This window comes from Mus musculus, chromosome 14 (assembly GCF_000001635.26).
Source record: "Mus musculus strain C57BL/6J chromosome 14, GRCm38.p6 C57BL/6J".
Classification (NCBI taxonomy): Eukaryota; Metazoa; Chordata; class Mammalia; order Rodentia; family Muridae; genus Mus; species Mus musculus.
The window spans coordinates 86973003-86995246 of record NC_000080.6 but is presented as its reverse complement, the minus strand read 5'-3'; the positions used below and the strand labels follow the sequence as shown (position 1 = coordinate 86995246).

Below are 22244 nucleotides of genomic sequence, written 5' to 3'. Positions count from 1 at the left end.
CACCTTCTTTCTTGCTTTGCTTTCATTCTCGATGTTTCTCGAGTCCTTTATTGTATTCATTGTACTCTAGATTCAGTTCCAGTAGAAAGGAACCCTCACTACTTTGACTTATGTAGTACAGGACAATTTCCTCTACATTGTTACTCAAAAAAAAAAAAAAAAACCAGACTGTCTCAAGTTTCTGATTTATGAAGGAGGATTTGTTTGGGTAGAACAAGTCTGGTTAAGGAGAGTGTATTAGTCAGGGTTCTCTAGAGTCACAGAACTTTTGGATAGTCTCTATGTAGTAAAAGAATTTATTGACGACTTACAGTCTGCAGCCCAGTTCCCAACAATGGTTCAGTCGAAGCTGTGAATGGAAGTCCAAGGATCTAGCAGTTACTCAGTCTCACCCAGCAAGCAGGCGAAGGAGCAAGAGCGAGACTCCCTTCTTCCAATGTCCTTATATTGTCTCCAGCAGAAAGTGTAGCCCAGATTAAAAGTGTGTTCCACCACACCTTTAATCCCGGATGACCTTGAACTTGGAGATTTAATCTTCTGGAATCCATAGCCACAATGCCTCAAGATCTCCATACCAAGATCCAGATCAGAAACTTCTATCTCCAAGCCTCCAGATAAGGGTGACTGGTGAGCCTTCCAGTCTGGATTGTAGTTCATTCCAAATATAGTCAAGTTGGCAACCAGGAATCGCCACTACAGGGAGGATTGGGAAATGTTTTTGAGAGATGCAGAGTTAGTGTCTTTGGTTCACTTTCTCACTCAAAACACGCTTAAATCCTTTCTTTAAACCACCTCTATCATTGAATGAGTGAACTTATATTGAGGACTGGTTGAGATGTGTCTTCTTCTTGTGGGCCACGTACTTGTTTTTTTCTAAAATCACTCGGATCTTAGAGTTTCACCAGACCTGAGGTATGTGACACGTGTGTACTCCCACCCGGAAGAGGCTTATGCACCATTATTTTTCAGCTGTCTATTACTTGGTATTAGTTTCCACAAAATGCACTGGAGGACGTGGCAGGAACTAATGATGTCTCAAGGGGAGTAAATGTTTCTAAAATGTGGGTTTGTGTTTCATCTTTCTGATCATGCAAATTCTAGCCCTGAGTATTACAATTCATTTTCCTGAATTTGTGGGTAGGGCATTTGCATTTTTCAAGTTTTGGCTTGTTCTCTAACCATATCTATCATTTATTGAACATTCAATTGGGAGTATAAATAAGATTATAGAGCCTTACTTTGATTCACATTACTGTTTTGGGGTTTATCTACATTACATAGTCTATTTAGTTTCTGAATTAATATATATATATTATTTAAAAATCTGTAAAGCTTTTTATATTCTGGAGGTAACTTCTTTATCTATAAGCATCATTTACTCATCTTAACTTGACAAATGTGAAATTTGATTGTGTAGAGAGATGGTTGATTTCCACTGTAGGGTAGGAAGATGAACAGTTGAAGCTGTGTCTTCCAGGGCTGGAGAGTGAACAGTCAGAGATGATTGAATTCTCATTGCATTATTTCCCGGGACTTGTTTTCAGTCTGGTTTGAGCTCCTGAAAGCACTCTCTTTCTTCACAGTGTAGTCTAGCCACAGGTTTATTTACCCAAACATCTACTTATATCCAGAAAGAACATGTTAACTCCAAGCTGACTTTTCTAAAGGCACTTTCCCTCTCAGTAGACTCTACTCTAAATTCCTTCAGCATAGTTTTCTCTGCTCTGGTGGTCTTAGAAAAATTGGGCATCACATATGCTAATGTACCTTGAATTTTGTGCTTAAGCCTATTTGTGCACAAAGGTTCAGAAGACAAAGGTTAAATGCACATAAATTGTTTACTTTCTCTCTTATTGCATGCTGAGGCGAATGAGAGATAGAAGTAAATTGTGTACCCAGAGGAGTTTAGGAGGTATGCATCTGTGTTTGGAGAAACTTTCCATCACCTTCAAGGTCAGGAAACCTCTTTGTCCTGTCAACCTCTTTCTAATTCTAATGATTTTCTTTTATTGTTGGCTTTGTTCTTGAGATTGCTTGTGGTGGATTTCATCCTTTGTATTATGTAATTTTGAGTTGGCTGGTTTATTGTATTTATTTTGTTGCCTTCGGTTATGCCTTTAGTGTCTAGCTCTGGACAGTAGTGATAGTTGTGGTGCTAGTGTAAGTTCAGTTTGACTCACTTAATGGGGTATGTCCTTATGCTGCAGCTGCACTGGAACAAATCTGTTGTACTTCTGCAAGAACGGGAGCCTGACTTCCCACCAAACCCTCCTGGTAGTAATTGTGTTGTTAAAGTTTTTTTTGTTCATGAAAGATTTTTTTTTTTAATAATTGGGAAGAGAGTATTTGCTTTTGAAACTTTAGAATTGAATCTTTTTTGTAACAATTAAAGTGTCCTTATGTAGAAATGCTTAAACCAAGGTTAAAGAGCAGTGTTTCTCATGTATAATGATGCATTTGGAGTAAAGAAGAGAATATTTTTGAGTCAGTTTGAATTGCATGCTTTGTTTTCTGCTTGCTTATACTATACAGAAGAAGGTAGGTGGGCTACCCTCTGGGCTACCTGTTCGGGCTGTTGAACAGTGAGTCACTCTGTCCTTTTGTAGAAAAGGTTTTTCTTGTCCTATAGTTGCATTTGACACAGGTCATCGTATTTCCTTTCTTCTAGACTCTATAATCTCCCTCATCCCTTTCCACTCTTCTAGTGCTCCTTTACTTACGACTCCCACAACCTACAGATTAAAACCCTTCTTTAAATGTCTTCTTTTCTCGATTTCATACCAATGATCCCACTTGAGATACTGGTTTTCACTTACTACTGCAGAGAAACTTTTTTTCTAGTACTACATAGAAGACTTTTTTTCTGGTACTATTGCCTATATCCACTCTCCTTTGTGGGAGCCACCCTTAGGCTGGTCCTGATTTCCAGTAAGTAAGAAAGTAAGTTGAGCAAGCTAGTATGTCCCACTCCTCCATTGTCTCTGCATCAGCTTGTTCCTGCTGGTTCCTGCCCCCTTTGAGTTCTTCTAGTGGCTTCATTCAGTGGACTGTGACTCTGGATATGTAAGCCAAATAAGTCCTTCCTTCCCACATATTGCTTTTCATGATGGTATTTCATCAGATCAACACTCACTCTGAATAGTACAGGAGTAGATAAACAACTCCTGTCTCCTTGTCATAGCTAAATCTAACATCTAGAACAGTGTCTAGTGCAGAATAGGCACCTGTTAGGCTAGAAGATATGAACCAATAATATGGAGACCTATATTTTGATGCGTATAGATAGACCCTTTATTCTAATTAGGATGCATTTAGGGGCATGTGAGTAATTTATTTTCTCACATTTAAGCTCTAGGGGAAAGTAGTTTTGTCATGCCTTTGAAACAATTGCTTTAGTTTAATCTAAGTTGATGAGGATAATATTTTACATCTTCTGAATATGAGGCAGACATTGGTAAATCCATCTTTATGAATACTGCCTTTTGTCACTTGAATTTCTGTTACTATCCTTAGTTAAGGTAATTAATGAGTAATTTGATCAATTCTAATGAAGTTCAGGATTTCTAGTATAGATAAAAGACTCAGACTCTTAAAAACAGAGTTTATCCTTTTCATTGGGCAGTGTTGTTCCCCTTGCCTTATGTGTCTCTGTTACTGGCATCATTTACTATTCAGAGAGACATGGGTTGCCAATATTTCAAACTCACTTCCCAGGTCTCTCAATTTTTCTTCTAGATATGTCAAATGCTTCAAACCTTTCTTACATGATTGAGTAATGCTTCTTATTCTATTCTCTACTAATTTACCAAACTGAGTATGTCATTATTAATGTACCTCTTATTCATAGAATTCAGTGTGATAACCTTACGCAACCCTGGGGTCTTCACAGCTTCATCTCTTTGGGTCTTTTGCTCAGTTTCCCTGCTTACACACACAGTATGAGACTTGAATTACTTGAAATTTAATGAAATGGCACATGCTTTTGAACAGGTTAACTTATTTTCTCCCCCGTTTTTCTGTTTTTTTTTAAAACTATTTAATTTTTACTTAAAACAATTTTTAAAAGTAAATACTGATTTAAATATATTTTGATCATATTTCCCTCCCCTAAGTCCTCTCAGATCTTTTACCCCTTCCAATGCACCCAACTTGTGATTTTTTTCTTAAAAATAAAAAGACGAAAAAAAAAATCTATTCTAACAACCCCACCAAAAACCCAGAAAACAAAATTAAGCAAAACCCATCTTATAATAAACAACAACAAAACATTAAACTATAACCAAATAAAAGCACAGAGTAAAACGTTGAGAGTCCACTGTGTATTGGTTACTTACTCCTGAACATGAGACTTGTCCTAGGGTAGTTAATATACCAGTGTCTGTCACTCTGTTGGTAAAAACTGATTTTCCTTCTCTCAGAAGATGTAAATGACAGTTTAGTTGGTAACCATTACATTAGTTGCTAAGTTTTCATTCATGTTTTAAAAATAAACTATAACAAGATAAAACAAAACCTATCACATTGAACTTGGCCAAGACAACCCAACAGAAGAAACAGAGCCCAAGAAAAAGCACAGAAATCAGAGACCCACTCCTACTCACGCCTAGGAGTCCCTTACAATCAGTAGAAGCCATGGTATAATTCAAAGCCATAATATAAACATAGAGGACCTGGTGCAGACCCTGTGCATGCTGCCTTCATCTCTGTCAGGTCAAAAGAGTTTTGCTTATGTTGATGTACGTATAGGGCCTTGTTTTCTTGGTGTGCTCCATCCCCTCCGGCTCTTACAATTGCCCCCCTTGTCTTCCATAGTTTCATGAGTGCTGAGGGGAGGGATTCTGTTTAGGGATGCATGTTCCATGTTTTCTCGTTCTCTAGGAAAAGTCTGGCTGTGGGTCTCTGTATTTGTTTCCATCTCCTTCAGTAGGAAGCTTCTCTGATGTTGGCTGAGTAAGTCACTGATCTATGAGTATAGCAGAATATCATTAGGAGTCATTTTATCATTATATCTTTTTCTTTTTCCTTTTTTTTAGACAAGTAATAATTGGTTTTATTATAGTTCATTGGGCATTGTAATCTCCAGTACTTGCTCACCCAAGCAGTGGTAATTGGATGGTTGCTTCTAATAGTGTCCCACCATTTCGCTAGGATATCTTGAAGGTAGTACATCATTGTAGATAAAGGATTTATAGCTGGTTTGGTATTTGTTTCTCTTTTGACAGCTTACAAAATGTCTTCCTGTAACAAAGATGCTGGACCATAGGGCTGAAGGCTCAAGTACACACTGGCACAACATTTCTATATTTAATGAGTTGTGTAGGTGTTGGTTTCAGCAATGGGCCCTCGCTGTCAGCTTGTGCAGAAAAAATTGTATCCCAGTGTCTTTGTCCATCATTCATCATCTTCCTCTTGACTCATGAATTGGTGTCTCTATTAAATGGAGTTTGTTTCTCATTTAATACTAGTTCCTATTCTTCCCATATAGTAAACTGTTGCCTTCTAGCACGTAGAGTGGTTTTAGCTTTGTAAGTTTTTGTCTACATTCACGTATACAGCTTCTCCTGTATGCTTTTGCAGCTCCTGAGAGTTTTTCAGTTTCTAAGTTTATTTGCATGGTCAATGTCTAAGTTATTCTTTTACTGCTGTGAAGAGCCACCAGGACCAGAACAACTTTTAGAAGAAAGCATTTAATTGAGGGCTTGCTTACAGTTTCAGGAGATTTGTCCATAATCATCAAGGCCAGGGAGTATGGCGGCAAACATGCATGGCTTGGAGTAGTAGCTGAGAACGTTCCATCCAGCAGATAGGGAGCAGGGTTTCAAGAAACCCCACATCTCACTCTTGGTAACACAGCTCCTCTAACAAGACTGCACCTTCTCCATCAAGGCTGTGTCTCCTCACCCTTCCCTAAACAGTTCCACGATCCGATCACGCATTCAAACATAGGGGACTCTTGGGGACATTTCCTGCAAATCACCACAGTATAGATTCTGGCCAGTACTCACAGCTAACCAGTTAACCCGCCATGAAATTATGGTGTGCTACAGTAATGTGTGTTTGTGTGGACACTATGCCAGAGCTCTGTATCCTGAAGTGCTACAGTACAGTGTGTGTGTGTGTGTGTGTGTGTGTGTGTGTGTGTGTGTGTGTGTGTGTGTGTGTGTGTGTGTGGACGCTATGCCAGAACTCTGTATCCTGAAGGATTCTTTGGTCTTCCCTTTGGTTATTGAGTTGTTCCTCTTTCACACAAATCAATATGGTTTGATATTTACAGATATATTGTGTGATTTAGATTAATTGACATGTAGTTGGAAGGCATGAAGCAATTATTAGAGTTGGGAAAAGATTTTATAGATTTAGCACAAACTTTAACTATCAACTTTTCCTTCTCAGCCAAGTTATTTTTGTGAATCTTTCCCAGAAATGATTTGGGTCATTCTATGCCTTCTTGTTATTTAATTTCCTACTACTATTAACTACTCTGAATGCTGCTTAGACACTATTTTCTACTAATTTTGTTTACTTTTCCTACTTTGTTATAGTTTTCATTTTTCTACAACTTTGGTAAATGAGACTGATGTATACTTCCCTGAATATAGACAAGTATTGAAAAATTAGCAAAAATCATTCTCTTCTTCCTCCTATATCTTTTCTTCCCTTTCTCCATCTTTGTTTAGAGTTTTGAAAATTACATTCTATTGCTTTGAAGGAAAGTGTTATGTGTACCAAGTATGGAAAGGGAAGGGAATAGAAAAAAAACATTTAAACCTGACTTTTTGACATGAACTGGTCACAGCTGAGTGAATATGTACTAGAAAGGTTGACTGTTTTATGTTTTCTATTTTTTAAAGTGTTTTTTTTTTCTCTCTTTTTCTGCTTTTCTGCTATAGTTCCTATCTCCTCTTAAAAAATTTTGCGATTTGACAGTTGAGGCATGCTGGTCAGATTTTAGTGTTTAGGTATCAAATTAAAAAGTTACTACTATGTTTTTCAAGCAGCAGGAAACTGAGACCCCTGTTGGTGTCTTAATCCAAAACCAACATTTTAAATTCACATAAACCTTGCCTTAAGGGATGGAGAAAAGACAATTTAGGGAACAGCATGAGGTCAAACATATTGATCAGTAGTCCAGTAGTTGTTGCTAGACTTGGGGTAGAATGTAGACACGGAAAAATAACATTATTAACAACAAAGAATACTTCTCCAGAGAGAAACTATTTTCCTTTTCTCTTCTTTCTTTTTTTTTGTCATTATTGTTATAACATATTCCACATTCCTTCTAACTCTCTCATACACCAGTCTTTGCTCTCTTTTAAATTCATAACCTCTTTTTACTAATTTTTATTTCATGAATACATAATTATGTTCCTAAACATAATGTGTTCAGTTTGTATAGTGTTACTTTGATGTATGTTTTTAGGGCTGACAGTTTGGTACTGGACAACCAATTAATTGGTACGTCCTTGCACCAGGGAAGGCCACACCTCATTCTCCCAGCTTTCCTCTCTTGCCTATGGTTCTTTGAACAGAGTTGTGTCCTAGTCAGGTTTTTACTATCCACTTTGGCACCCCCATTACTACTGTCTTAGATGGCTCACATTTGAACACTCTTGTTGATGAGACTTTAGCTTTGGGCTAAAGTTCCTAGGGATGGAATCTCAGAAGAAACTCCCTGAGTCCCTGGCTCTTACACCTCCATCTTCCCTTCTGCTATATCCCCTGGGCTTTAGGCATGGGAATGAGTGTTGGCTGTATGCATTGGTGCTATGATCTACAATTTTTTAGTTTTATTAGTTGTGATTTTTTTTTCTTTTGCTAGTGGCCTCCATCTGTTGCAAGGAGGATCTTACCTGCTGAAGGGTGAAGACTTACACTTAACCTGTAGATATAAGAGCTAATGTTTAGATTGTTGTTAGGGATTCTTTTGCTTTAGTAAATGAGTGACTCTAGACTCTCCTCCAGTGTTGTTAATTCACTAGTACCAACTGGTTATATAGCTTTTCAGTACCAGGCATGGTCTCTACCTGTGGAATGTGTCTCAATTCCAGTTAGAGAGCTGCTTGTTGTCATCAACATTTGCGTGTCACTGCTGCACAGTTAGGGTGCCAGTGCCATCGAGGGCATACATGTGGTTTATAAGGGTCATAGCTGTGTGGAATTTTTGGCTGCTTCCCTCCTTTGGAAGCGTATATAGTGCCTTGTGCTTCCATGACAGCTAGTCCTCACGGAGGGGATGTTTAGGTCAGTTCCATCTCAGGAACTATATACTTTACTTTGCTCATAAATACAATGTACATTCAGGTTGAATTTTCAAGGAAGTATAAGAGCGATTGCCTGACAATCCTTACTTAGGCAATGCCAATTAGTTTTTTCATCATATTTAATTATTCCTATCTATGTATCTGTATACCTATGTATCCATTTATGTATTTGTGTATCTCTTTATGTATCCATCCATCCACCCACCCACCCACCCACCTACCAACCTACCCATCCATCCATTGTTTTTTCTTTTTTGTTCGTTTGTTTCTCTGTGTAACATCCTTGGCTGTTCTGGAAGTTGCTTTGTTAGACCCCTCAGGCCTCGAACTGACAGAGTTCCCCTTGCTTCTGCCTCCAGAGTTAGGGATTAAAAGTGTGTACCACTGTGTGTCCAAATTTTTAAAATTTATTTTTATAGTAGCCTTCTCAGCCATATTTAGGATCTTGTTGAACTTGAGATTTTTGTGAATTTGGATTCTTTTGAGGAATGGAAAATTACTGTACTATTCTATTTTTCCTTTTACTCACATCCTTACAGTTTTTTATTTACCATATTTTCTGTTTGTATTGTATGTGTTTAGAATGGTATTAAGGAAGAATTTCAGCTCTACATGAACTTTCCGTGAAGAGAAAATTCGTTTTCTGCATATCATCCTGCAAATAAATGAAAATTTAGTTGAATCTATAAGTTTTTGTTTTATACGTGTATGCATGTTTATATAAATGATATTTTACTTATTAGGCTTTCCTGGGGGAGATATTTGATAGTCATTGGATTGAAGCTTGCTTTCCTCCCCTTTGCTCTCTTTGTTTCCAGTGCTGTAAGCCCTCTCTCTGTCCCCCGTGTAATCTCTTGTAGGTTGCTTGTATGCAGCTCATAAATGCTCTCGTTACATCTCCTGATGATTTGGACTTCAGGCTTCACCTCAGAAATGAATTTATGCGTTGTGGATTGAAAGAGATATTGCCAGTAAGTGCCCTGCAGTCTCCTCATTAATATTTAAATTAGAAGTGTACTTGAGTGGGGGAAATTTAGATAAATTACTCTCAAGAATAATTTATCTGCGGGAAAAGACTTGAGTATAAAAATCTAGTTTTGAAATATAGATGATAAAATTTAAGTATTAATACTTTAAGTGTTTGAATTCTGCAAGTCAGGTTGAGTGATTGGTTTATTGTTTATGTTATTGACAATTTTCCCATACTGAAAACATAATCCATCATATTTTTTACCTAATTTCTATAGAACTTAAAGGGCATTAAGAATGATGGCCTGGATATACAACTTAAAGTCTTTGATGAGCACAAAGAAGAAGATTTGAGTGAGTTTTTCCATCGCCTTGAAGACATTAGAGCTGAACTTGAATATCCTTTTGCACTGACTCCCAGTCACAAGATATGTACAATGACTGTTTCATCCATAATAATGAACTTTGCTCTGTGGAACTCTTAAGTCCTTCTATAGGAACATGAAATCAAATGTGTATGTGTTACTAAAGTATCACTATTGTAGTAGTGTAAGTTTGTTGTTTTGTGGAAAGGAATGCTGCTGTTAGTTAAGTGAGTCCCTTAGACTAGATTGCTATATTATGTGTACAGTCTGTTGTCCATATGGCTGTAGCCTGTCTTCTTTGTAGTATTGGATTTGAGAGAATCTCTACCTAGTGAAGCCTCCTTTCTCTACAATGGTTGCATCACCTTGGAGGCCTCCTGTAAACTGATGGGTATACAGTGTCTGGACTGTTTCTGAGCCATACCACAATCCTCTTTTCTCCTATGGCGTCCCACTGATGCACCTGCTTTGGTGCTCAGGACATCCTTAGAACTTAGTGGGTCTTCCCAGCAGGCTGTTGGCTGTGTGCCCCCTGTATGTTCTCGCACAGCTGATTGTGAAGGGTGAAAAAGTTTCAAGTGAAATTTCAGTCCCTGATGTCTCTACACTCAATTCCTAGATAACCCTTTAAAAACAGACATCACTAGACAGTTTGTATACAAATCTTCCAAGCCTTCATGAAGCAGACACTGTGTTATACTAGCTGCTTGGTGTAGGGTTTGAATAAATTCATATTGTCCTTAATCAGCTCACTGAAGCATCTGATGTTTACAGCATGTTATGGGACACAGTTAAGGAAACTCGAGCAGAGGGACATTTTCTTTCTATTCTTCAGCATCTCCTGCTCATTCGCAATGATCGTTTTATAAGGTAAGGGGAAACTGTATTCTAATGTTTAACTGATAAAACCAGTACTCGTGATGTTCACCTGATACTTTATGCAGATGAGCATGTTAGTTTTCTTTCTTTCATGATAGTGATCTACAGAGTATGCTGGTTCCTTCAGGAAGGAGTTTACTTAGCTCTGCCCTCAAGGCTATTCTTGTTGCTTTTTTAAACTCCAGAATTTTTACAGTTGTATCCTCTTCGGTTAATGAAAGTTGAAACCATGTTGATTGTTGCTCTTTCTTGTTCAGCTCATTGAGGCAGTCATGTTGGTGAGACTTTATTGTTATAAATTCTGATGTTCCTAGGAGACAAAATCTCCCAGCCATCTTCCAGATCTTCTGGCTCTTACACTCTTTCAGCTCCATCTTCCACAATGATCCTTGAACCTTAGGTGGGGGAGTGTTTTGTAGTTCCAGTAGGTTATGTGTGGGTAACATGCAGACCGATCAGGTTATATTTAGAAGTCTACTTGTGGGTCTTGTGTATGTCTGTGTCTATGTGTGTCTGTGTGTGCACATATATTTTTACTTACATACATTTATGTAAAATCACTTAAAGAAAGGCCATGTATTTTAAAGGGAGAAAGGAGGGTTTAGACAGAGGAAAAGGAAGGGAGAAATTATGCACTAAGTGAAATATATACTAAGAGAAATATATACTAAGTGAAAAAAGTTGAAACCATTGACAACTTATTAATTTATTATCATGTGTAATATTTTGTGGTTGTTTCTTATACACCAGTAATGCCATTGATAGATTGGATTTTATAAGTTGTAGACAGTATTAACGATTGCTTTTAGTAGTGTTTAAATTGTCTGAATCTACCTTATTAACATTTGCATGTTTAACGTTTTTAATCTATCAGGACAATTATACAAATGCCATTTAAACCTTGATTTTATCTTGGCTGTCTGAGCTTGGCAAATTGTTCTTTGTTTACTTCACATAGATCAAAATGTGGTTCTAGGTAGACATGAGTACCCAAGAGACTATACTATAATGATTAAAAATGGTCATGTGAGCAATATTGGAGTTGAATTCTTGACACACAGCATATGCCCAGTAAATGGTTTTCATATCAGTTTCCACTTTTAACAGTTATGAATTTCCATTGTTAAGTCTTCAAGTCTAAAATTATTATGTTACCAATTTAGCTTTGCAGAAATTTCATTTGTAGATGATGGAGGAGGATAGTTAGTTTTCCCATAGGTAATTCATATAGGATTTATAGGACAACCTTACTTAGATAGCACACCCGTGGGTGATAGCAGAAGGTTTAACTCAATGTTACCTGCTACCTCTTACAGAAGGAAAATGAAAATGAAGGTTTACATTCTTTATTGTTGGTGTACTTCACACATCAAGTTTTTATTGAAATTAAAATTCCCTCAAATATTCTCAACTTGACCAGCAACCTGTTTTGTTGTTTAATGTGACATTTTTTTGGATCTTTGTTAGAAAAAAAAAAGGAGACTAAATATTTAAGCACTAATAAGTGCTATCTGAACCTACTAATTGAGTCAATTAAAAATAATAGGGTAGCTTGTTAAGACAGTGTTATAGTTCTACTCTAAATTTATGTAAAAATGACAGGAAACATCTATATAAAGAATCTTCATGCATTTCTCGGTCATCACATGGCTGGTTCTGTCAACCTCTGCTTGGTAAATGATGCTTGAGCCCTCTTGAATTCAGGGTTATTGTTAGCATGTTCAGCTGAAGCAATTTTATTCAGCATTATAAATGGTTCATTAGGTGTAAGTTTTTAGTACACAGATAGTAGTCCTAATATATGGTTCACTGGGAAGAAAGCTGAAATGGCCAGAAGGGCCATCACATAAGAAGAATATGGTTTGGAGAAAAAAATAAAAAGCTGCTTATAAATCACTGAGAAAGGAAATCAATGCCCACGAGGTGGGGGAGGTAGGGTTCCTTATTATAAACCACCCCGCTGCTTGAATGGCCTCTGCACACAAAATTTATTATTTATTATTTATTTTTTGTATTTTCTTCACATTGCCTTAAGTTAAGGAGATGTTCCTAAGTTGTTACAAATGCAGATAGACGGAATTGGTTTTTTTTTCATTAATTTATATTTTCACCTGATCACAGCCTCCCTCCTTCCTCTCTTCCCAGTCCCTGCCTCATACCCCTCCCCCATTCCTCCATCCCTTTTTCCTCAGAGAAGAGGAGTTCCCCCATGGTTACCAACCCATGCTGGTATATCAAGACAGCAGGACTAAAGGCATCTCATTCCAGAGAGACCATATAAAGCAGTGCAGCTATGTTAAATGGATCCAAGGGCAGGCAACAGAGTCAGAGATCGCCCTGCTCTAATTTTTAGGGGACCACATGAGGAATGAGCTGCCCTTCTGGTACTTCTGTGCAGTGGGCATAGGTCCAGCCCATGTATGCTATTTGGTTGGTGGTCCAGTCTCTGTGAGCCCCCGTGGGCCTAGGTTAGTTGAGCCTGTAGGTCCTCTTGTGGTGTTCTTGACCCCTCCAGCTTCTTCCAGCGCCTCTCCCACTGTTCCTGTACACTCTCCAGCTCTCTCTATTGTTTGCCTTTAATTCTCTGTATCTGTTTCCCAAATGTATTGAACTGTATCGATAGCACATCCAGTTTTTGAAGCTGCGTCTATAACGGTGTTCCCTCTGCCACTCACCAACTCCAGAATTTCCAGTAGAAATTCTTAGAGAAGACTTTTTGTGGGCTGGTTTACACTAATAAGATGAATTCCTGGTAGCCATCCAGTAGCTGTGCTCTCAAGTGTGGCTTTAAGTATCTTTCACTTCTTCGTGTTTTCTTTTTAAATGAAAATCAATGAAATAAATGTCTGACTTTTAAAAGAAAATTACGTGTACAGTGTACTTTCTGACATGTTATTAAAAATATGTCATGATGTTATTAGAAAGATGAGTTTCCTGTGTTCTGTTATGCCACCTCTTGAATTATGCTGAGTATAATTTCAAATTTAGAGTCAGCCTTACATCAAGTATATTCTTTTGATGTAAATTTCTGCTCTTTAATTGAGTGTATTTATTGAGTATATATTTGTTCTCTTTCATTTTAGAGAGCAGTATTTCAAATTAATTGATGAGTGTGTGTCACAGATTGTATTACATAGAGATGGAACGGACCCTGACTTCACATACAGAAAAAGACTAGATTTGGACTTAAGTCAGTTTGTAGGTGAGTATTTCTTTGTTATTTAAGTAGAACTACCTTGAGTTGGGTTAGCTCTAGGTATCGGTTTTCTTCATTTGGCTGGAGATCTCCTGAGAACACTTGATTCTCTATCATGAAGTCTTAAATGTCAAAGCTATGTTGATAACTTCATACAAATCTTTGTGTATTGGTATCTAGAACTGATGCTTCCAAATAATGGCTTGTACAATAGGTGACTCCTGATATCATAATATTGGCACCAAACCCTAGTGATAGTCATTGTATACTTTTTTTTTCAGTACACTGGAGGAAGGAATTTGAGAATTTTTTGACTAATATTAATTTATTGAATATCCATTCATATATATGCCCTTTTAAATTTCTGTGCTATACAATGGGATATATGCATTTCAGAATACATTGAGAAAGTGGACATCATTATTTGAATTATAAGCAGAACTAGCTTTTTTTTTTTTGGCCTATTTCTATGTTGGTGTAGTGTATATGTCTGTGAGTGAGTGTGTTGTGTGTGCAGTGGCCATTTGTTTTGTTTTGTTTTTTTTCCATTAATGTGTTGGTGTAGTGTATATGTTTGTGAGTGAGTGTGTTGTGTGTGTACTGGTGGTACAGTGTATGTGTTTGTGAGTAAGTGTGTTCTGTGTGCACTGCTATGGATAGGGACAAATGCACAGAGGTTCTTGCTGAAATGCAAACTTGCGTTTTGTGGCCAGCTGGCAGTCAGCAAGCCTAGGTGGTCTTCTTTCTTCTCCCGCTGGTTGGGGTTACATACATGTATGGGAAGCTTTGATATCGTTCTCAGATGCAAACTGTTGTTTGTTATTGCATAGCAGCTGCTCCTAGACACTAAGCATCTCTCCAGCTTTCATTCTGTCATATAAACTAAACTCCCTGTGCTGACATCAGGTGTGCAGCCCACTTTTAGGATTTTTTTTTTTCATTTTATTTCATGTGTAGGAAAGTTTTGTCCAAATGTATATTTGTGCACCTCATTCTTGCCGGGAGCTTACAGAGGAAAGAAACAGACATTGGGTTTACAACTAGAGTTATAAGAAAGTTGATCTATCTACATACACACTGGTGCATAATGCACACATTCACTCACTTCCCAGTTTGAGTCCTTTGCCAGTGCTCGTAACTCCAGAGCCACCTCTCTGGATCCCAGTGCACACTTACTAAGAGTCAAAATGAAATAAAGATGTATTTCAGAGAAAATGACCATCAGAAATTCTTGCAAATTAAGTGAGAATTGGAATTTTGAATGCTTGTATGAAGTGTTAGTTTGATAGTAGCTTTTCAATGCTAAGTCATTTCCTTTCTTCAAAGGTCACTGAGGGTATTAACCTATGTAATTCTTTCAATATTGTATATGGAGATATGTCAATACTTTGGAGTTGTTCATGGCTCAGCAAACTGCAGTGTTCATAATGATCAGGACTGGCCGATACTGACTTACCATAAACAACAAAGATCCTCTAATAGTGCTACCTCATCATGGATCTTAGAGTTATAACTCTTCCAAAACTTCCTTTATATATTACTCCACAGGTTATCTTCTCAAGTAGCAGCATTTACTAGTGTTGATACAACCCAGTGAAAAATAATTACTGATCGAAAAAGGCTTTTAAAACATGCCAGGCCTTTGTATGTACAATATCTGCAAGGGGATTGGAGGATGGTCAGAAAGTTAAGGAATTCCTCAACTTAGTGGCATTTAGAAACAAAGCATCTCCCCTCCCCTCCCCTCCCCTCCCCTCCCCTCCCCTCCCCTCCCCTCCCCTCCCCTCCCCCCTTTCCCTCCCCTCCCCTCCCCTCCCCCCTTCCCTCCCCTCCCCTCCCCTCCCCTCCCCCCTTCCCCTCCCCTCCCCCCTTCCCCTTCCCTCCCCTCCCCTCCCCCCTTCCCCTTCCCTCCCCTCCCCTCCCCTGTGTATGTATAGGTAGTCAATTTTGCAAGTAAAATGGTAAAAATATTTGAACTAGATGGATGAGATTTATTTTAATCTTTTATAATTGAAAATTACCTAAAATGCCTTAAAATATGTAACATTTAATTTTAAATAAAATAGCCAGCAGAATAGTGCAAAACAGCAAGGTTATAGGTTGTATTTATGAAATAGAACTGATATTTCGTTTTACTCTTTCTCTTATTACACACTTGTTTCCTTAAACTCGTTTGCATATTGGTTTTATTAAAAGGAACACAAAGGACATTATGATAAATAAGTGAATAATTTGTCAAGCCTAGCATTAGACATATGGATGTATATTATGACTTAGTTCATTATTATTGGGCATTGATATTATTTCCAGTGCCTATTAACATAGTGACATTTAAATCAGAAGCCTTGTCTAAATGCAAAGTTCTGGAGAATAGATTTGTTAGATGAAAGGAAGCCCAAAATTAAATCTTAAGTATTACCCAATTTTCATCAGTAAAGCATGTATCTCAATCATTTTCCGGGATGATTGGTTAACGTATGAAAGCTCTAATGTTCCACATACTGGATTACGTACCCTTTGCTGTGATTTCTCATTGAATTCATATATGGTCCCACTAGTAGGGGAAAGAAATATCTGTCAGTTGCTTCTTTTCCTCTAGCTTTGTTTCTCACCTTTCCTGGTTGATTTTGGGTCTTGGCATCTCTTCTTTCCAAATCTACATTGATAATGGGAATCATTCCATGTTGAGCTGTATAACTGTTCCTTTTCCTCTTCCCTGATGAAAGGTTGGAGGTCAATATGAATTCCACTGGCATAACACATTGAGGAGCCTCTATAATATTGTGCTGTTTTCCTCCACTTGACATTATCCTGGATTATGTTTTCTGTGATTTTTTTTCATAAAGTCACCAACAGTTTACATGAAACATAATTTAATTTTTGTTACTCTAATTTTAGATGTTTGCATAGATCAGGCCAAACTAGATGAGTGGGAAGAGAAAGCATCCGAACATTGCAAGAAAGTAAGTAACTCTGCAGGCCTGCCTGTGTGTGTGAGCTGCTGCAGGCCTGCCTGTGTGTGTGAGCTGCTGCAGGCCTGCCTGTGTGAGTGCTTGTTATGGTTCCTGCCTCCTGTCTCATGTCCCTCAGGCTGGGTGAGCCAGCCTGAGCTGGCCTCACTCCATGAGCACTGGCTAGACCAGTTCGTTATTGGAAATGTGCTCCGCCTCCGTACCTCCTTTTCTTGCTTTATATTGTCATGAGAAATGCCATGTGTTTAAACATGTACATATGATGTGTTAGCTCTTCTTCCAGAGTAAACCTGGGACTTTAGTTTCCTATATTCACACTCTACACCATGAATAGTTTCTGGGTTCTTTGTTTATAGGCAATCCAAGAAATACTTCTTGAATGAGTGAATGAATTAATGATTGGACAGAAGAAAGGGGGAGACAATGTATATAGTATAATCTCAAAAAATGTTTCAAGCAGCCATGTGTGGTCCTAGAGGCAGGCAGATCTTGGTGTTCAGGGATAGGTTGATGTGCGTAGTGTGTTCCACGACAACCAGGGCAGCACAAAAATTCTGGGGTACTACCAGCATCAGTTGCTTCAGTCTAGAAATTATCCTGACTCTGCTCACCTTTGCTTTTCTTTGGTGTCGTGTTTTGTCCTCTTTTTACTGACTTAGATATCTGTATTAGATAGTTTCTTGGTTGGATGATTGACTTTTGAAGTCGTCATTCAGAGTTGAATTCTTAAATCCAGCTTCTCACGTTGATGAAGAAATAACTATATTGCCATATAATCAAACCATATAGCTATTTCCTTATGAGCCTTTTGTTAGGCACTGCCTTATGAAGTAAACATTGTTAATGGAGTAGGACCTAAGAGTGCCTGAAGAGATTTGTACTTTCCTGTAAACTTGATGATTACACATTAGTTGCAAATCGAACTTTATTCAGGTTTGATGAATTTTATGTCTGTGAAGTTTTTTATGCCCTAAGGATTGGAATCAACCAAACCCTTCCAGACCATTGGCTGCTTGCTACATGTCCTAGTTAGATTTCTGTTGCTGAGATAAAATACTGACCAAAACCAATACATAAGGGCTCATTTGGCTTATATGCTAAAATTCCTCATTGAGGGAAGTTATCCAGGACAGCAATGTAGGACTGCAGCAGAGACCATGGAAGGACACTGCCTTATTTCTCAGTGGTAACTCAGCCTGCTATCCTATAAAACCTAGAATCACCTGAACAGGGACAGTACTGCCACAGTGAGCTGGGCCCCCCTACATCAGCCATCAATTTCCAAAACAACACACAGACATGCCCATAGGGCAAGCTCATGGAGGCTATTTCCCAGTTGAGGCTATCTGTTTCTTGAGGACTGTTGTTGATGTCAAGTTGACCAAACACAACCAGCTCACTAGGGTTACAACAATGAATATGATGTTTGGTTTGGTGCAGGAAAAATGGTTAGATTATTTAAACATCCAAATGGCCATTAAATGGTTAGTAGCTGTTAGATACAGTGTGAGCATTCTCTCAGCCAACATTGTATTCTACTCTTAGTTTGTACCTGCACTTTTCATGCATGTAGTACTGATTTTCCAGTATTAGCAGCAGATACATCAGGAATAATAGAGACTGACTGCACTTAGGTTTTGTTGATGTGTAGGGAATATCAGTAGAGTTGAATATGAAGTACTCGATAGATTTTTTTTTAAATAGCAAGCTTTACATGTAAATAAAAGACCTTGTTCAAGGTTAGCTGCCTTTTTAAAGCCAGAAGTTGTATGCGTTACATGCATTCAAAAAACTCTCTTGCTCCATAAAAGATTTCTAGTGCCATACCATCTTGTATATATCAGCAGAAACTTTGCTCTGATCGCTTTGTAAGGACACATGTAAATACTTTGCTTTAGGCATTAAGCTATCATAGTTTCTAGGGACATTTTTTATTTAGGTGCATAAATTTGAAAAATGAAGAGCAGAGATGCCAGAAAGTATATAGAGTGTATTGAATTATCAACCTTCTAGTACAGAGCCACTAATACATTTACCCCAGGCAATGAAATTAAGCAGAAACTCAACCTTAACTGTGTTTCTTGACAGTTTTTAGTGTAATTTTGTTAGTATAATATTGCCCCAGCAAATTTTTTTTCTTTTTTGGGTGGAGGGGTAGGGAGAAAGACCACTTTGATATCAGTTTTCCTAAGGTATAGTTTAATAAGAGACACTGGTTTATCTCCAAGGCTACAGTGATTTGATTGGAGATTTACCTGGCTCTTTTGTAAGTAAGGAAATGGACATTTTTCTCTTAGGAAAAAAAAATGTTGTTTTTTGTATCATCAACTCAATTTAATAAGTTTTTCAGAATATACTCGTTATAATCTACTTGATTTTTTTTTCTACTGCCCCTAAGTAAATCCTTTCTGTATTTTATGTCCCAAGATTTGTATTATCAGAAAGCCTTCCTTTTGTCATTCTGATAAGTTTGCTTGTTCGGTTTGTTCAGTTTCAGTTATATTTTTTCTGGTAGTGAAATTTGATTTCATTGTAAAACCGAGAAAGGAGTTTGGATGCTGAGAAATTCATCAATTGTATTGATACAGTATTCAGTGTTTGGGTTTGGCAGGAGTAGGCTCATCACTTTTTTCCTTTTTTTATGGTTTGAGAGCTTTATTGTAGAAAGGCAGAGATAAAGAGAGAAGGTAGAAAGAGGGAGAGAGGCCACCCATGGCCACGCGGAGAAGGGGGAGGGGGGAGAAGGAGGGCTAGACATGAGAGTATTAAAGGTGAGAGCTTAAAAAGCGTAGGCTCATCACTTAATAAATATTTGCTAAATTTAATTATACATTTAAGGAAGTGAAAAGTAAGTTAGAAAGGGTTTTCACTTTTGTGAGCTTACAAGTTGAGTGCTGTTAAGGTGGGTAACATCACGTTAGTATATTCATATGGACGTATGATAATTCCTGCTTATTTGGTGTATCAGCCTGCAGAAGAGTTCTCACTTAGCCTTGGGTAAGCAGGAAAGAATTAAATGAAGCTAATGATGTCTGTTAGCCCTGAGGAATCAATGTACAGTATCGAAGTTGAGTATCCAAGGAGCAGGTCCATTTATGAATGTCTTTTGAATGTCTACCCGGTATCTCAAGCTTAGCATGTAGTTCGGTTGTGCTATAACTGCACTTCTTCAAAGACTCAGGTGTAAAAGGTTTGGTCCTCAGCAGAAACCAGGCAGCAGTGAAGCATACTGGGAGGGCATTTAATTAAGTCAGCACTATAGGCTTACTTAACTCTTTCATCCCTGTAGTTCTCCTTAGAGCAGAGGGCCCTTGATAAAGGATGAAGGCCCGTTCCTCTCCTCTCCTATGCTGCTGCTTCTCCATCCAATTGTGTGCTTGCATCACACAGTGCTCTCATGCCATGGCCATGAAGTGATGGCACCAAGAGTCGCACTTTATCCTTGTTCTTGTTCTGTGTCATTTGCAATTTGAGCCTCTGAAGCTGTGAGCAATATACCTTTTCTTTCATAAGTAGACTGTGTCCAATAATTTTGTTAATTAAAGCAGTTTTCTCTCTAATAATACATTTCCTCTGTTTGCTATTTTTAAGTTTCTTGAGATAATATCACCTAACAATAATAACAAAATACCTGTATTTATCTTAAATATACAGTGCTTCCTAATTTCTCCTTTTAATTTCGTTTCTTTTTAAAATATTTGTTTCTTTGTTTGTTCATTTCTTTGAGATCTGGTTTCTTTGTGCAGTTCTGGTTGCCCTGCAAATTGCTCTTTCAACTATGATGCGCTCAAATTAGAGTTCTGCCTGCCTCTGCCTCCCGAATGTTGCAATTAAAGGTGTGGACTACCATTCCTTGGTTGAAATTTTTTATGCTCAGTTACACGGTCTTTTGAATCTATATCCTATTGTTTTCTGGCATCCTTTCTACGGTATCCTTGCTTTGACAACTGCAGTAGACTCAAAGCTAATTTCTGTGCTTAGTATTTCTTTTTCATTCAATAATCCACATAGCTGCCAGTTGGGTATTTTAAAGTGCCAATTCGGCATATTAACTTTCCTAGTATGCTTTCTTTCAGAACTCTCAGCAGATTGTATACCATTTAATGGCCTACTCTTGAAATTTTACCAATACTTTTCTACTACCTCCTCAAGATCTCTTTTCTCAGTGACTCATTGTGTTTCTTTTGGTCTTCTCCTGCCTTTATTGATGGCAGGCTTTATGCATCCAGGGTGGTTAGTTTGCTTTTAAATAACAGTTCTATGTTGCTTACCAGAAAGTCTGACCATGTTCTTGTTCTTTCTCTCTCTTTCTCTCTCTTTCTCTCTCTTTCTCTCTCTCTCTCTCTTTCTCTCTCTCTCTCTCTCTCTCTCTCTCTCTCTCTCTCTCTCTCTCTCTCTCTCTCTCTCCACACACACACACACACACACACACATCCTAACACTTTTTAGGGCCATACTGTAGGCATACTGTGACATACTTACTCTGTAATGGAAAATAGGTAGACTGATGACCAGTGAAGGAATGTCCATAGGTATGCCCACAGGCCCATTTGATAGAAGCAATTCTCAGTTCTATCTTCCATGGAGACTCTAGTTTGTGTCAAGTCGACAAAAATAAACCAGCACAATATGCAAAAAATATGCTTGGTAAGGCTGAAGATTGGTTATGAACTTCATGCACTGCATTTTAATCATACCTCCTGTCTCCCTTCTTTTTCCACATTACTATCCACTCACTGTCCTTTCTTCCTTCCTTGCTTGTTTCAAGTGCATGGAGTCCGGACTATGTTGACCAAATTCTCTCTGGGGCCTTCTCCTGGATCATGGTTGACCTACCAGGTGTTTTGCCCTGAAGGAAAACTGACTCTCACTCCCTTATTCTCAATTGTCAGCAGCTTCTCAGCTAAGCAGGGAGACTAGGGCTCACCGACTTTACCCATTCTGGGATTTGGTTTGGCTGTCTAAGTCTTTCACATGCTTCCCACAACCACTAGGAGTTTATTTGAGCAGTTACCTTGTATCTGGAAAATACCATTTCACTTCAGTGAAATGTTTTACTTCTGGTTCTTTAATTTTTTTGTCTCCTCTTCCACAAGGATTTTTGATTCTTCTGGAGTGTGTGTGTGTGTGTGTGTGTGTGTGTGTGTGTGCACGCGCGTGCTGGCTGACTAAGCATATTAAATATGTTTTAAAATATTGATTTGAGCTTTGTATTTCTTCTTTGTATTTCTTTGTTCACTGCTTTCATCCATTTGTTGATTAGAAAATTTGAGATTGGTCTTTAACTTCTGAACTTGCTGATAGATTCTCGATATTATACTCTTGCTGGACATGTAAAGATTCTCTCATATTCTGTATATCGTTTCTTCACTTATTTGATCATTTTCATTACTCTGTACAAGAATGTTCACTTCCATTAGCACTATTTGCTTGTAATTGGTATTAATGCTTATGATATTAAGGATATTCTGAATTATTAACTTAGTGTTTAGTTGTTTATATTTACATTTTAAAGCTATGACATTGATCATGACTTTAAGACTAACAGCTGTGGAATGGTGAACATGAGGCTGAGACAGTCATTTGATGTGGAGTTTGGCAG

The 22244-nt window shown here is 37.9% G+C and overlaps 1 protein-coding gene across 3 annotated transcripts in view; it reads left to right on the top strand.

Moving 5' to 3' along the window:
* Diaph3 (diaphanous related formin 3) overlaps window positions 1-22244 on the top strand; it is a 485891-nt gene that overhangs the window by 146001 nt on the left and 317646 nt on the right. For all 3 annotated transcript variants that reach the window (NM_019670.2, XM_011245123.2, XM_006519312.4), the window contains 5 exons: window positions 9122-9232; window positions 9509-9627; window positions 10349-10465; window positions 13558-13676; window positions 16569-16633. In NM_019670.2, the coding sequence (NP_062644.1) occupies window positions 9122-9232; window positions 9509-9627; window positions 10349-10465; window positions 13558-13676; window positions 16569-16633 (531 nt within the window). The remainder of the gene's footprint in view (window positions 1-9121; window positions 9233-9508; window positions 9628-10348; window positions 10466-13557; window positions 13677-16568; window positions 16634-22244) is intronic.